This window comes from Anomalospiza imberbis, chromosome 2 (genome assembly GCF_031753505.1).
Source record: "Anomalospiza imberbis isolate Cuckoo-Finch-1a 21T00152 chromosome 2, ASM3175350v1, whole genome shotgun sequence".
Lineage (NCBI taxonomy): Eukaryota > Metazoa > Chordata > Aves > Passeriformes > Viduidae > Anomalospiza > Anomalospiza imberbis.
Window position 1 is genome coordinate 97,625,373 of NC_089682.1, and position 16,258 is coordinate 97,641,630.

A 16,258-nucleotide genomic window follows, 5' to 3' on the forward strand; every position below is an offset into this window, starting at 1 on the left:
TAGGTCTCTAGATGAGTTAAGAATATATATTGGGGGGGGGGGGGGGGGAATGAAAATACTGTCCTGAAGCATTCTGTACAAATCTGATAAATTGCAGTAGATGTGGCAAATTTCTAAGATAAGCTAACAGCATGCTTGTTTAGTAATGTTGACTTTCCTTCCATCCTTGTCACTTTCTTTTCCAGATCATCTATTCTTTTAGTGTTTCTGTTTGCCTTAGGTTTTGCTGCCTTTTATATGTCAAACTCACTGCAGTATATTGAGTATGAATAGAGATGGCACTGTTTTGTGAGAAAAAGCCAGAAATATTCTTGCTAAAAACTTGTGACCATCATTCCAATGGTCTTTGTTTTAGTTGCAGTACTTTAACCGAGACCCAAATGCCTTTCACAATCCTACACAGTGTATTTGCCCAAGCACATCCCATGCTGCAAAACAGAAGTTACAGATGTCTGATCTACTCAACAGCAATTGCATCACTTTTTTCCCTTTTACTTCAGAATTTATTGAATCTAAACCATACCCAGTAGTCTTTTTTGGATATATTTTTCTTTGGCTTCTTGTAATACCTTGTGAGTGAACTTGTATAGATAAACCTCTAAGGTTTTTTCTTCTCTTAAAACATAGGTGCTTTTGTCATGGTCTTTCAATTGGATGTATCTGATTTTTTTTTTTTTTTGCTCCTGAAGGTTCTTCAAAATTGTCTCTTTCCTATCAGTCTTCAGTACTTTTCCATAACTTTACAGACTCCTGAGGCCAGTTTCTTGACTTAACACCAAGTGACTTCTTTTTCCTTTCCCAGTCACAACCTGTATTGCAAAGCATTCTACTAAACTGGTTTGTGAGGCTTCTTGCTTTGTTTCTTCCTTTCAAAAGCAAGTCATGTAACACTGAATCTGCTCTTATAATGTGGTCTTTCATAAATACATTTTAAGCAGGGTGTGGTAAGGCTTGTTCAGTGGGGATCTATGACAGAAAGACCTTTTTTTTTCTCAGTTGTAAGTTTGTCCCAGAAATGAAGCTTTTAGGAAAAGAAACCAGTTGCACATAAATTTGACAGTTATGTTTTGACTTAGCAACATTTGAAGATCAAGGGATTTCAAATGCATGAAAATTGAATACCAGCTTTTACATTGGGGTAATGGTCTAAGTGCATTTCAAGATAAACTGTGGAGGTGATGAACTATACTTTATTAGACAGGCTGATATGATTGGGCAAACAGCGATATGGGATGTACGATTGAGTTTCTGAAGGTTAATGCAACAACTAGAAAGACTGGTTTAGTTCATGAGGAGAGGGCAGCATGCACTGGTGAAAGGTAAAACTAAAGGAATTTCTTAATACAAGAAGGCATAGGAAGGGTTATCATTTATATTGTAAAAACTTTGGGAAATGCAGTTTTAATTACAGATTTGATACCTGCTATTGAAGACAGGAAGAAATGTAGAGGTTCTGTTTCAATGGCATGAACTAATGGGTATTGACCTGAGACAAGTCAATTCAATTGATTTCTCACAAAGGTCAGCACTCATTTATTATTCAATTTGAATGTCCAGGCTAGCAGAGAAGGCAGTCAAATCCTCTGAAAAATTGGGACTCTAATATTTAAGTGCTTTTAATATGGTATCCAAAATTAGAGAGCAGACAACCTTGTCTCTTTTGTGTGTGTGACTGAGTATTCATGAAAATACTCTGTATTATTATCATTGATTGTTACCGTAGTTCCTTGGGAAAAAGTTGCATTTGAGATTATGTTCACAGAACCGTCACTTTGAGCACTGAACTTCTTGTATTTTTCTTCTTTAAATCAGTTTTGAGTCTTCTGGTTTTTATTTTTCTGCATGTTTTTAGTTTGGAGAAATAAATTGGAAAAATTACATCTACTGCCCCAAATAACCAAACCTTACTTCTTATACTTTGATTGCAACCATAACATAAGCTTTGTAAGGTACTCAAGATGCTGGTGTTCGTCCTCTTTCTGTCTTTCCTGGATAGGAGAGGAATGTAAATTAACTGTACTCAGCATGACAGCTCTCCAGAAGACTTGAAAAATGAGTCTTGAATCCCACAGGTTAGTTCCAAATTCTGATAAAGCAATCATATAATTTAGACTCCTGTGTCTTTCTCCTTGTGGTCCTTCAAATGTGCTTTTTCCTTTTGCACATTGACTGGGGTTTTAAGTGAAAAAATCTAGAGGAACAGATCGTCTGAACACTTGATTGACGTCTGTGTTACTGTGGTCTTTGACAAGAAGAGCAATCAAGAGAAAATCCTCTGTAACTGTTCTAAGCAATACTATGTTGTGATAAATGTGCAGGAAGACTTTTTAAAGCTGTGCTCCTTGTTCTTTTAAGCATTGACATAGACACTTTATTAGAAACTTGAAAACTTAGCCAAAGGTGTAGCTTTTTGAGGAGACCACAAAAGAATCTCCCTGAAGCTGACATTCCCACTTTTTTCCATTCTTTTGAAATTTAAAGTCTTCTGGTTCAAGAGTTAGAATTTCTAGGGCTTCCCAGTGAAATGGAAATTGGCCTGACTAGGTTTTTCTTGTGATGTCTGTGTATGCATGAGTGTGCTTGCACACATATGGATGTGTTGGGGTTTTTTTCCCTAAGGAGGGGAGAGGTGGAGGGATTTTGAATCAGATTTGTCACATTGGGAAAAATTAATCCAGTTACTTGTTTGCTTAAGTGATAAGCAGCAGATTTTTATAATACCAGGTTTTTAGGTGACTATTCAGACCCTATTGTTTCACTGTGCTTATGATTATGTAAAAATTTTTCTGTCAAAAATTATTGAAATCTTAATTTTTCAAGAAATGTAACAATCAACTTTACTGCTATCTAGATTAGATGAAAAGAAATCTCAGTGGAAGGAGACTTCTTACATTAGAACATATGGTAGAAAACTTAATGGCATGGCACTTTCATTCTCTCTGAGGTTGGGGAATTAAAAATGTAAAAACACAACATTTCTCATGGTTTATGGCAATAGCACAATGAAAGCATGTTATTTAGATTAGTCTTCTACAAAAACTCAGCAGGATTCTATGGGAATCTGTCTCTAAGTAAACTTTATGAAAAAGTCAATCATGCTTTTTTTGATGGCTTCCTTATTCATCTTTTTTTCTATATATAGACTCGGCATTCCAAGCATGCCATGGTGTATCTCTAGAGAAAGGGTGTTTATTAGAATTTGACAATGAACTTAACACGCAAAAAGGTCAAAAGGGCAACTATATCTTGTTTCTAAATGTGGTCAAAATCAACTCCTGAACATCTCAAAGTCCTCTGAAATAATGATGTACTCTCCTACTTCATGTCACCTTGAGCCCAGGTAGAAAATGTTCAGATGTAGGCGTCAAATTGTTAAGCCACCTCCTTCCTAAAGTGACACTAACTGGCAGTGGTCTTCCCCCTAACCCAGAAATTTCTTAAACCCAGATTTCTTAGTTGATATATTTAATTTATAAGTGAACAGCTGTGAAGTGATATATCTCTGAAGGGAACTAGGTGACAATTAAGTGACAAGCATGCTCAGCCTGCACACTTTTGTAGCACTACAGTTTAGATGTCTGTAAAAAGTTGGGTGGTCAATAGCAATGACAAGAAGGTGCCATTGGGCGTTACTTACTGTATTGTGTGCTTTTATGGAACTGTGGTCCTTTGAAATTTGCAACTGAAGTAGTCAAGTTCCTGGGGCTGTTTGGTTTTGCTAAGTCCTGGCTCTGTTTGGCATTCTGTGAAACAAAATTATCAAAGGCCATTTCAATTAGACAACTTGAATTTCTGGTGGAAAGATCCTCTTGCCCCTTTGATAGATGCCTCATCTTCAGTGGCCAGAATGCCTTTTCTCCATTCTAGGCTCTCTGAAACAGTGATGAATCAGGGTGTTTGTGCCTTTCACACTTCTAACTGGTCATGGAAATAAATCTTAAATGAGAGTGAGGGGAAGTTGTGTGGTTTTTTGTTTTCTTTTTCTTTTTTTCTCATCTTTGAGCTTGCTGTACAGAATTTCTGTAAGCTGTTGGCAGTTGCTCCACAGCGCAGCATTCTTTGGCCTTCTTGATGTATCTGAAGGACTTGTGGTGACTTCTTGTCCTTCACTCTGTTTTTCTGGTTGTTTGCCAAATTTCTTCAACTTATATCATATTTTCAAGTCTTTTTTCATGGCTATCATCAAAAAGGAAATTTTGAACCCAGTCTTTAAAAGACTTTGAGGTTCTACAACTTATTTTACACTCTAATCTGTTTTTAGCAAGTTTTTACATTTCTGGAGTCTTTTAGAAAAGTCATGTAAGCCTAGCAGTAATTAAAAGATGAAAGAAAATTACATTAAATACATTTTCACACAAGTCAGATTCTTGATAGTGAAGAAAACCTGAAGTCCTTTTTCCCATTTGCTCAAAACAGTATCATCTTAAAATGTGTTCAGATGCAGACTGGACAGACTGATAAGGAATTAATGCCATCAGTTGCTATTGAGCACAACAGTGGCAATAGAGCTTTTGGCTCAGAAATTATGATAGATCTTCTGGCTCACAGGTTCCAACACCACTGCTCAGCGGGTGCTGGGTATGTGTGTTGGTGGAACACCATGCTGTGCATGCCCACAAACTTCTGCAAAAGCTTTTGCTGCTTGCTGTAGTTGTCAGCACAGTACTGAGCTAGGTAGATCTTGACGAACTAAACATTTTTTATGTCGTGTCACTTGGTGCTGTCACTGCACTTCCGTCCTTACTGGGTATGATGAGTATGATACCACTTTGAAAATTCAGTCTGGGCACCTCTGGTTATTATCTTTCCTCCCTAACTAAGATGTGTTTGTTTTGACTGCCTGTGAAGAGGAAACTGGTTATCTGGGTTTCGCTTATAAGGAAAATATTATTTTGATCAAGTTAATATTTTCAGTTCTAAAATATTACAGGTTCTGAGTTGAGTCCTGCATCACTTTGTTATGGGAGATAGGTTAGTGAAGGATTTGTTATTTATATGAAAGTCTATTTTTGATGTTTATGTATTTGAGCTGATTTTACTTCTGATTCAGTAATGAAAAACAGAGCTTTTATATAGAGCTATAATCAGAAATACTTCCAGATACTTTACTGCATGGATTCTTACTGATATAGGCATTGCAGACAGTTTCTTTGTATTCCAAAATGTTCCTCACTTGACTTCTGCCATTCTGTGTAGATCCAGAATGTGCTTCCCAATTGTGATTTCTTTTGTCCAGGTATTTTGCATATTATGATGATGCGTGCTCATTAATCACATAGCAGTAAGAGTTTAATAAACACAATTTCTTTTTGTCTTGTTTTGTCTTGCAGGCGCCAAGTATAGATGAAAAAGTAGATCTTCACTTTATTGCATTAGTAAATGTAGGTGGTCATCTCTATGAATTGGGTAAGAACACTTTTTATCCACTCTCCATTTGTTAGAAACAAATGCAAGTAGTGATGCTGTTAACTGTCAAAGTTTCAGAGAGACTTCTTGGTGTTATGTAGGGCTTAGGTTCTCTTCAACTGCATCTTAGGAGTCTGGGGATTTCTTTCAGACAACTGCAGCCTTCTTCTTGGTTTTTGGGGTTTTTTTGGGGGGGGGGGTTGTTTGTTTTTGGGAGGTTTTTTTTTGTTTGTTTTTTGGGTCTTTTTGTTTTCCTTCCCTTAACTCTATCCTGTTAAGATAAAGTGGTACAGAATACTAGACTGCATCCAAACTTCTATGGGCATTTATAAGAACAGGAAGCAAGAAAAATGGATAAAAACTCAACATTTCACAGGACATTTGTGTTATCTGTGTTTCTGAACTGCTTGTGGAAGTATTAAATTAACTGTGTGCCACTTCAGAAATGTTAGCTATATTATTTGAGCAGTGTGATACTGTTTAAACTCAAATTATATAGTCAGGATACTAAGAGATATTAACACTCTGCAACTTGTGTGTAATAGTCTGATTTTTCCTCTAGTTTTTGTGGTCAGTAGATAGTGAACTGTGAAACAGTAGTCCTTATTTTTTGAAATACAGCTATTTTTTCCCTGTTCAGTTTGTGTAGCACTTAGTTTTGCTCAGATATTCTCTAATGACTCCAATCTTAAACCTAGTTGCCCAGCAACATATCTTCCAGCAGGCTCTTCAGAAATCCAGCAAGCAGATCAGCATTTAAAAACTGCAAGTCACTGATCTTTCCTAACCTATTTTTTGCAGTACTTTATGGTGATAAGACTTTCATCTTTTGAAAATCAGCATGTAATTAAGCAGTGCCCTTAACAGGTGATAAGCAATCATAACATGGAGCATAAGCAATATATAAGAAGGGCTTGTGTTAATATTAAGTTGATCTAAGGGGTATTCCCAGGGGTAAGTCATAACCAATAGGCACACATTTTTGTATTTTATGATGCTGTGTATCTGTCAGTGGACTAGATCAAAAAGATAAGTACTGTAGGATGCACTAAATATTTCATGGCTCTAAATTTCAAGGCATAAGGGTTGACTTTCATTTTTTTTTGGTTGTGTGCTGTTTCCTTGATACATTTTCATTGTCCATTAATTTATGCTGCTTAAAAAGCAGACTACATACTATGATGACCATGTTTACCCATTTTCTGTAAGTATGATGCGACAGAAACCCCATTTGAATTTTTCCTAAAAAGAAAAAATGAGAAGAGGCATTTAGCTCTGCTGTACAGTGGAATGTCAATAGTACTCTTTCTTTTGTTCTTAAAATAACTTCTCTCTGTACCAGTGGAAGGAAGCAAAAAAACCCCAACTTAAAAGTAGGGAAATGGAAGATTTTTCAGTTGATTGGAAGAAGGTTATTCAATTGACTCATTGGCTTCAGACAGTGTGGGCAGAGTGTGGGCTTTGGCATGCAGAAAATGCTAAGGAAGCACATGGATTTTAAATATATGTGATCTTTCTGTCATAGAAAACACATTATTTATAGCCACATGAAATTAAAATGTTGTTCTGCCAATATGGACCAAAAAAAGCCCCAAAATAAAGGTAAACTTAGCTTGCAACAGTGCAGTGTATTCAGTTCTGTTTCCCTGGCATTTTCTGAGGGTTTTGTCTTGTATCTTCAGCCGTGGTAGTTACAATAATGAACAACATCTTGTTCATATAAATCCAAATGTTTTCTAACATCAAATCTATTTTTAGTTATGGAAAATGTAGTTTGGAATTGTTGTCAACTTTGGTGGCATCTTTGGGGAGGGAAAAGCCTTTTACAGGGAAGACAGAGCCAGAAGTGATTTTGGTTTAGCAAATACTTAAGATACCCTGACGTAAGTTTTCATACTGTTAACTCGTTGCAAGTAACCTGAAGCATATTTATATGAACGAAATTCCTTTTCAAATGCTGAGAATGGCAAGCATTATTCTATTGGAAATGCAAGGGAAAAAAAACTATAAAAGAAAAATAACCCTGTTTAAATAGCAACCCTGTTTAAAAACTCTGAAAATACTTAATACTTAGAGCTGTGGGGTTAGTTTGCTAATTTATTTTAAATGACAGAAACATTTTCAGTGGTGCCAGACTCTTCAGAATGGTGGGTTTGCTACTCTGGTCTGTTGTGGAGTCCCTGATCGCAGCTGTCAAACACCACAGACATACAGCTGTCTTGTCTGCATAAATCTATCAAGCGTAGCTGAAATTTTTCTACTCTGCTTGAAAAACTGAAGTACTATACCAGCACTAAACCAACAGCAACTTACAGCTTTGAAGTTTTCAAATTAAATATTGAAAAATATTTCATCATTTTGATTGGATTATTTTTTAAAAGCAACAGACTGTATATAATGATACTGGTAGAAGCAGTCAGCAGTGGAGAGACCAGCAAACAGCAAGCTGCATGTGTACACTTTATGAAAAATGAGATAGCATTTTTGAAAGTGAAGTACAAAAAATCTGTTTAAATAGTTTTAACTGGAAAAATGAAGCTTTTATTATTTTATAAATGTGTTATTCAATCCCACTTTGTTTTTCAACAGATGGGCGCAAGCCATTTCCAATAAACCATGGTGAAACCAGCGACGATTCTTTTTTAGAGGTAGGGATACAGAAACTTCTTAAATGGTGTTATATTAAATTCTTGCTGTGTTTCCACAAAATTTATAAAATAGATATATGAAAACACCTATACAAGTTTAGCTATATTTATAGTTGGATGAGGAATAGAGCAAGTGGGATGGTGAGGCCAAATTCGGTTTGAAGAGAGATACTTTGTAACACTTACCTTGTGGCTCTGGATGACAGCGTATTGTAACATAAATATCAGAAGGGTTGACTGTAACACAAGATAAGACTGACTTATCTTCTGTTCTTAGATTTTCATATACTCCTGCTCCTGTCAATTAGTACATCTAACAAGAAGTTAGCAGATTGAAAACTTAAAAGTTTTCATTCTCTTTCCTTTGGTTTATAGTTTGATAGGTGTCATGCTAGACAGAAGTTGATTTCTGAGCCTTGCTAATAATCATTCTTCTCTACTTTCACAGCTTTTGGGTGCTTCTTTGTGTCATGAGCTGAGAAATTAATTGGGAAGGGATACACTGAGTTAGGAGGATAAACTCTCATCCCCACAGAATGCTGCAAAGTTGAAGTTGAGAGAAGGCAATGCATAGATCTGACTTTTATGATATCCAGATTGGATTAGCATTACAAAAGGAAGAAACCGGAGAAAATAAAAAAAACAAAATACAAAATTATTTTATAGTTTAGGAGCATAGACTAATGTCTGTAAAGTTTGCAAATAATTTGTGCTTGTTTGGACAGGGGAACAAATTAGATAAAGCTTTCCTTATTCCGTATGTGTTTTTTCTCTGTTTTTGCTGATAACATGTGTTCTCCAGATTGCACCCTAAAGCTAGATGAAGGAATTACTTGAAATCTTTCAATTACCCCACCCAGCTTAGATTCATCTTGAAACAAAGGAAAAATTTCTGAAGGCAGCAGTACTAGTTAAGGCAAACTTCAGAGATGCATTTAGAAAGTCAGACAAGCAACACATCTGCTGCACAAAGTAATATTCAGTCACAAAAATCATCATTGCTAAGGTCCTTCATAAAACTTTTGCTCTTTTAGGCTGCCTATATGAGCACTGTAAGTAATCTCGAGTAGTGATAACTCACATCAGAAATACCATTTATGTAGGTTTGTCACACTATTTAGTAAACCTTTATGGAAAAATCCATTTTGAGCATAGTTTGGATAAAGCATATCTTTGTATTTCAGTTGTGTTTTGTTTGGTTTTTTATAAGAAATATGATTTATAGTGTTCTTCATTTTGGTTTACTTTGTACTTTTTTCACCCCTAGGATGCAATAGAAGTTTGCAAGAAATTCATGGAACGTGACCCAGAAGAATTAAGATTTAATGCAATTGCACTGTCTGCAGCTTAAAAGTCTTTTCCAGTGAGGCAACTCTATTGTAATGTATTGTAAGAATAAAACTGTTGCCATATGTTAATAGTACAAATTTTGATACTTCCCTAACATCTTGACTAATTGTAGCATACGTGGAATAAACTTTGCATTTGTCCTTGCTATATTTTGCTGCTTGTTCCTACAGCAACTTTGGGTATTTCTATACAGGCATGCATTTTGTGCAAGATTTCTATGTGGTGGGTTTTTTCCCTTCCACCCCCTTAAAAGTTTTGGGGCTTACTGTCTGTGATATTTCTTTGTAATAATGATGAGCTGCTTCAGAGCAGGATTATCATTTGTATCATGCACAGGTAACATTCTGAGTGGAGTATGTGGTATGGTGATGGCTGAAAATGTGGAGTATGAGGCTATCTCTATCTTTTATTTATAATGGTGCAAGAATACTATAAGAACTTCTTCAGGTGACTCAAGTGACAAAAGCATTTTTCAGTGCATTATTTATAAATAAATATGTGGAAGAAAATAGGCAGAAAAAGGACTATTCTTACTGTTGGTGAGCACTAACATTTTTTAATTATCTTAATATTTACATTTTGAATAAAACTTCACTTTGTTTCTCAAGTCTAATAACGTTAATAAATTGTCAAAAAACTTTAGTTAAACCAATGTTTGCTATTTATATATGTGGAAAAATGACGTGGATTTTTCCCCCCCTAAAGGCACATTAAGTAATTCAAATGGTAGGACTGTGGAGGGCACACACAGGTGAATACGGCAATGTGAAGTACCTAACTGAAATAAATGATAGAAAAGTGATGATTGTTGTAATGAAGTTTTGTTTAGCAACAACAAACACACTGGAGATTTTAAGGCAGGCATGATAGTCATATACTTTTCTCCCCTGTAGGAATATCTATTGTAAGTTTGTCAGGTGGCATTACTGAATGTTATCTGATAGCCTTCCCCCCTGCCATCCCTCTCACTCCACCCACTGATCCTAAGGTACTATTGACTAATTTCTATACCTGAATTAGTAACATCATGGTTGTTTTTAGTTTCATCTTCTTGTTTGGTTATGGGTTTGGGTTTGGTTTTTTAGCTAAGCAATCTTAATACATTAGGATTCTTGTGAAGCTTAGGGTTAATGTGTGTGGTTTTGACATTCCAGAGAAATATTCCTTATTCACTCCTTTGAAGTGGAATAATTTAGGTTTGCTTCCAATCAAACCCGCTGCCAAAGGAAACTGAGCCCTCCACATCCCAGAGGGTGCTTTCATTCTCTATCAATTGTCATTGCAGGAAAAATGCATGGGATTATGCCTGAAGCACTCTGGCAGAGTTTTCCTTCTTTATAGAAAAGAAAGAGGCCTGTGAATCTGTCTTATCACTTAAGAACATCTCTTGCACTCTAAAGAAAATGTTGGAGTGTCTGTCTAAAACATGTCACCTGGAGAGTCCAGTAACAACAACAGTCTGTTTTCTATAAGTGAGCTGGTTGGAAAAACGAAGGAGAATAATAACACTAATGAGCTTCTATTTTTTAGGTTTTTGCTTTTTCACCCAATAAAATGCAGTATCATTAAGACTTGGTTTATGTTGCCATGCTCATTAGTGAAGCCCTGAAACTTGCTTTTAAATAAAAATCAGAGGCTTTAGTAACCAAACCATCTGTGTTGTCTTCTTGCTAATATCAGCAAATAAAGGCTGTCACCACTGAATTGGGATATTGCATATTTTAAGCTAAAGGTGACTTGGAGGATTGCCTCTCAAGTAAGCCATAGTTCATCTAGATAAGGCCCTTTTAGGATAGGGGAGAGGGTGAAGAGAGAGAGAACATGGAGTTCAAAGCTGTTAAGCTACATCAACTGTCTACTCTAGGGAAATGGTCTCTTCATATATGATCTTCAGTGTTCAGAAGATTTCAGTGGGTTTAAGTAATAAATGGTGTGTCTCTGTTTTTGTGCAGCTGTTTACTGCAAAATCCCTTCAGAAATGGAGCTCCTTGTTGGGTACAAGGACTGACTAGACAAATTCAGGACAAAGATAATAAGGTTAGAATAGTAAATTTGGGGTGGGATTTTCTAAGGTCATGCTGAAAAATACATTTTGAATCTTAAGTAAAAACCTATAAATAAGAATTCTTAATATTTTTGCAATATTGTAGTTTTGCTTAGCATCTACATAGTCTTCAAATCAGTTGTTCTGCAGGGTAAGGTTTCCTTCTTTTATTTGCAGTGTTAATTTCAGTTTATTAATATGTAAGATGGTACATTTTAGTGAACACTCTTTGAGATGCCAAAGGAAGAGCAATGCAGTAGTTTTTATGCTGAACTTTATCTATTCACTGCATGGTCTCTTGGTAGAAACTGTGAAAGACTGCACTGCAGAAATTCATGTCACCCAACATGTACAGCGTAACAGACTTCCTAGCTTGTGAGACCATGCTTTGGCAGTGTCTCGAGGAGCACAGGAAGTAAAGGGATCTACAAGCTGCTGGAATCTCTCATTGACATAACCTGTATAATAACATGGATAAAAAAAGTGAGGTATGAACATTGGCTGACTTGTAAAGTCGAGCAAGGTCCTACTTAAAGGCTGATAAACCCTGCGGACCCCATGGTTCTTTTGGCTCTGCAACGCCCCAGTGTCTGCATCATCGCCTGTGCTGCACAATCTCTGCTTATTAGCTCAAGCTCTGTGGGAAAATAACACTGTATTTTCTAACTTGTGCAGCCCTGCCAGAGCCTCAACACCTTTGTGTGGAGGAGCATGGCTTGGCCACGAGCACGCAGTGCCAGGAAATCCCTCTTCAGCCTCTGCAGTCTGCGCTGGCTGTACACACCATCCTATGGAAATGGTATGTGTAGGAGTGAGGAGGTGATGCATGCTCCACGCTTACATTAATTTTAGCTTAGTGGAGCTGGTGTGCTATTAAGCACTCAGGATTGTTCAAGCTCTTTTAAGTATATTGGTACAAGTTTTCCTATGTTATTTACAGACATTTTGTTAAGAACCCGTACAATGCCCTTTCAATCGTGGCTGCATGATTCAGTTAAGGGAAGAAGAAAGTTGTTTCTGACATTGAAATGTATGTTTTGGAAAATAAAGAGACTTAACAGGCCACACTTACAAGATAAATATGGTCTTTCCTTAAAGAAAGAAGCCTGCCTTGGTAGAAAATATTATTGTGTCAAATATTTGTAGAACTCTCCTTGAAAAGAATATGACGTAAGCTGTTGCTTGACTTATCCCTAGGAGCACACACATTGAAAGGGTTTATTTTTGTCAAGTAGAACAATATTATATTTGCTACTTTTGACAGCAACAATTAGCAGTCATATCTGGTATATGTAATCTTTCTCTGATCTAGGACTCTGGTGACTTACATTGTTAGTGCAAAGGAATAATAAAACTATTTTGGTTGCTCAGGTTTACATAGATAATTTATCTGTGACAGTTGATTTAAAATTCACTTTGAGGATGAGATTTACATATTGGAACTCTTTTTACTTAGTGAGGCACTTAGACTTAAAAGTTGCTGTGATCTATGCAGTCTACTTAAACAATTAAATTACATGATTACTCAAATTACTTGAATTACTTGATATAAAACATTAAATGCTTCATTTGTAAGAAAAGTAATTTGATTTGCTATGAAGTGAAATAAAGTAACCAGAAATAAGTGAGAAATGTGATTTTTAACATGACCCCTTTTGAAGCCTATTTTATAGAATTCTTAGTTACTTTCTCCTGCTTAGGGACAAGAACTGTACTCTTAGATGAAGTGAAAGTCCTTAAAAACTGGAGAAAGGCTGCTGTAGTTCTCCAGAAAAATCTTTGGTAACCTCAGGTAATGCAAATTGATGTGAACCAGCAGCAGCAGCTGATACATGTTTTATTTAGACATTTTTAACCTTTGTAATCATGGATGTTAAATAGTGAGATGAGAGAGTTTTTTTCTGATGATCAGGCTTCCCACTCAAGAAAAATGCAGATTCTTCATTTGTATTTGGTCTTGTGGCTGATCTGGCTTGGAACAGGAAAAAAGAGTAAGGAAAAAACCCCTCGAAATTACAGCTTTCATATTATTCCTTGCTGGCTTCATAGTATAGATGTCTCAAATCATACCGTGGTGAGGAGCTAACTACATAACTTATATACATTTGTAACTTTAATAAGTGTCAGATATCTCCCATGGAATTTATTTCAGCCAGAGTCACTGCATTTTCCCTCCTGAGTCTAACACCAGCAACACTGATTTCCATATACTGCAGAAACTGATGGCTCATAGCTTCTTGGCTTATTGATCTCCTAAAATTCTACTTCCCCATTCTTAGGTTTTCTGTAACAGAAGATGTGTTCCCAAGTCAACATCTCAGGAGAAGTGAATTTGTGTGTAGTACAAAAGCTTTAAGTTATCTTTTCTCAGTAGTCCTTTAAAAATTACGTATATTCTACCATGGGCTATAAAAGCAAAAGATGTGTGCAGCAACTCAATTTTACTTACAGAGAAGACATGGAAAGAAAAAATGCTACAAAAAGTTCAAGCAGGAAAAGATCATAGAATCATGAAGCCTGGAAAACACCTCTAAGATCATTAACTGCAACGTTAAACTAACATTGCCATATTCACCACTAAACCATGTCCCCAAGTACCACATCCACACATTTTGAACACTTCCAGGGATGGTGATTCCCCTACATCCCTGGGTAGCTTGTGCCAATGCCTGACCGTGCTTGCATTGAAGAAATTTATCCTTATATCCAATCTAAACCTCCTCAACTTGAGGCCATTTCCTCTTGTCCTGTTGCTTGTTACCTGGGAGAAGAGACTGAGCTCCACCTCACCACAGTCTTCTTTCAGGTAGGAGTAGAGAGCTTAAATACAATGTCAGAATGAAATCTAGTAGTCAGAAAATCCCAAATAAACCAAAGCCAAAACACAACAACTTAATGCTGTGGATTAGTATTACAGGAAACGGCTCTTCCCCGATACTTCATTTTTCTGCTTAGCATTTGTCCACGCCTGTATTGGAAGAAAGGATTTCACTGTGTTCAGCCAGCAAACCATCTCCCCCCTGCCCCCCGTGCTTCTGTCAGGGTGGATGACCCTTTGCTGCAGCACAGCGTGATCCCAACCTGCCGCACGTTTGTGGTCACCGCAGCGGGCAGAGCCCAGCGCAGCTCCCCCCCAGGTCCACGGTCGAGCCGTACCGAGACCGGGATTTAGCTCTCAGTCTGGGATAGCGTCTGGGGTGGACGAGTCGCAACAAATGTGTTGCAGTGAGCCGGGCACAGGGCCACGAATGAGCCACAGCAATGGGCACTAGTGTGGGTAGTGTGAGCTAAACCAGAGTTGAGGCCAGCGAGGCTGGGGAGGGGAGCAAGAAAGCCGAGCCGTGTGGCTCCAGCTCAGCCGGGGCACCTCCGCCTCGGTCACTTTGTACGAAAAGCGCTCGAAACAAAGGGTGGGTCTCATGCCTCCCTTAGGTGAGGAAAAGGCTCCTAACTTCGTCCCCAGACGCTGCAGAGTGTGGAGCCGCTTCCCCGGGATCGCGGCGCTGCCTACGGCTGGCCGGGGAAGCCCCTTCGGTGCGGAGGTGACGGAGGCGGCCCGGGCTCCCGAGGCTCCCGCGGCCCCGCCGGAGGGAGGGAGGCGGCGGCACGCTGGGCAGTCCCGGCCGGGCGGGGCGGCAGGTGGCGGGGGCCGGGCGGCGGGACCGGCCCTGAAAGGTGCGATTGTCCCCAGCTATTCCTGGTATGCGCCGGGGCGGGAGCCGCCGGGGGCGGCCTCCGCCGGCCGGGAGTGCGAGGGGCGCCGCGTCCCGGCGGGAGGGAGCCGCCACCGCCGCGGGGGTGCGGCCCCTCCCGGGCGTCCGGCTGCCCCGGGGGTCCCGGCGCTGCCACACGGCCCGCGGCTCTTCGGATTCCTGCGGCCGCGGAGCGCCAGCGAGCTCCCGGGAGGGGGAGTTCCGCGGGGAGGAGGCGGAGGGGGAGGAGACGGCGCGGGCAGCGTTAAAAGGAGGCAGCTGAATGACAGCGGCCGCTGCCGCGCCCCCGCCCCGCCGAGCACCGGCCGCCCCCCTCGCTCGCTGCTGGCCATGGACGGGAGAGAGGACGCGGAGTACGACTTCCAGGCGGCGTTCGCCGAAGCCCGGCGATGGCTGGAGGTGAGGCGTCTCTCGGTGCTGCTGGGTGCCAGCCCCTCGTTACCCCCGGTCCCTGCCCGAGGCGGGGGTCCCGCCGCAGCCTTCGCTCGGCGGAGCGCGCAGCGCGCTCCCGCGGGGCTGCCCCGCCGTCCGGCAGCAGCTCCCGGGACGCGGCCCCAAACCTTGATTCTTCGTCGGCAGCTGCGGACTGCTATTTTTAGAAAGTATCGTGGCAACTTGCAGAAATCTGTCTGTGCAGTATCGCCACCGCCCCCTCCTCGCAATCCAAATTAAAGGCTGGCTTGGTTGCCCTTCTGTCGTTAAGCCTTATAATTTCTTGCCGTCTTGTAAATTACTTCAGTAGCGCTCGCTCCGGGACAGTCTGAATTAAAGACACTCCTTCCTGTCTCGGAAGAGTTCAGGACAGAGAGCAACCTGAAATTAACACTGATTTTCTTCTCTCCTGTTTTTAAACATGATTGTCTGACTGCACATGGCGTTTGATGTAAATATCCGTGTTTCTGTATGATTACCCGAGTCACACCGGTGCGGTGCGCTTTAAAGCGAGGGGAGAGAGTTTGTTCCTGAATGTACCTGAGTATTGACCAGGGCAGCATCGGCTGAGCGAGCGAGGCTGATGGCTTGGAAGCTGAGAAATGTTAGGAATACTGAACAGCCTCCCTTAGAGTCGTGGTGTGCTTTTAAAGAGGAGATTTAGA

The 16,258-nt window shown here is 39.6% G+C and overlaps 2 protein-coding genes across 33 annotated transcripts in view; both read left to right on the top strand.

The window, feature by feature from the left end:
- The window catches only part of UCHL3 (ubiquitin C-terminal hydrolase L3), a 45,681-nt gene extending 35,629 nt beyond the window's left edge, over positions 1-10,052 (top strand). For 4 of the 6 annotated variants that reach the window (XM_068182333.1, XM_068182331.1, XM_068182329.1 and 1 more), the window contains 3 exons: positions 5,331-5,406; positions 7,996-8,054; positions 9,322-10,052. In XM_068182333.1, coding sequence (XP_068038434.1) covers positions 5,331-5,406; positions 7,996-8,054; positions 9,322-9,405 — 219 coding nt within the window. In that variant the 3' untranslated portion in view covers positions 9,406-10,052. Of the gene's footprint in view, positions 1-5,330; positions 5,407-7,995; positions 8,710-9,321 lie in introns of those variants that run through there. The other 2 variants (XR_010996571.1, XM_068182330.1) reach the window with 2 other exon arrangements.
- Positions 10,053-15,409: 5,357 nt separating this feature from the next.
- The window catches only part of LMO7 (LIM domain 7), a 130,162-nt gene continuing 129,313 nt past the window's right edge, over positions 15,410-16,258 (top strand). For 11 of the 27 annotated variants that reach the window (XM_068182340.1, XM_068182345.1, XM_068182346.1 and 8 more), the window contains exon 1: positions 15,411-15,560. In XM_068182340.1, coding sequence (XP_068038441.1) covers positions 15,492-15,560 — 69 coding nt within the window. In that variant the 5' untranslated portion in view covers positions 15,411-15,491. Of the gene's footprint in view, positions 15,561-16,258 lie in introns of all 27 variants that reach the window. The other 16 variants (XM_068182334.1, XM_068182344.1, XM_068182343.1 and 13 more) reach the window with 5 other exon arrangements.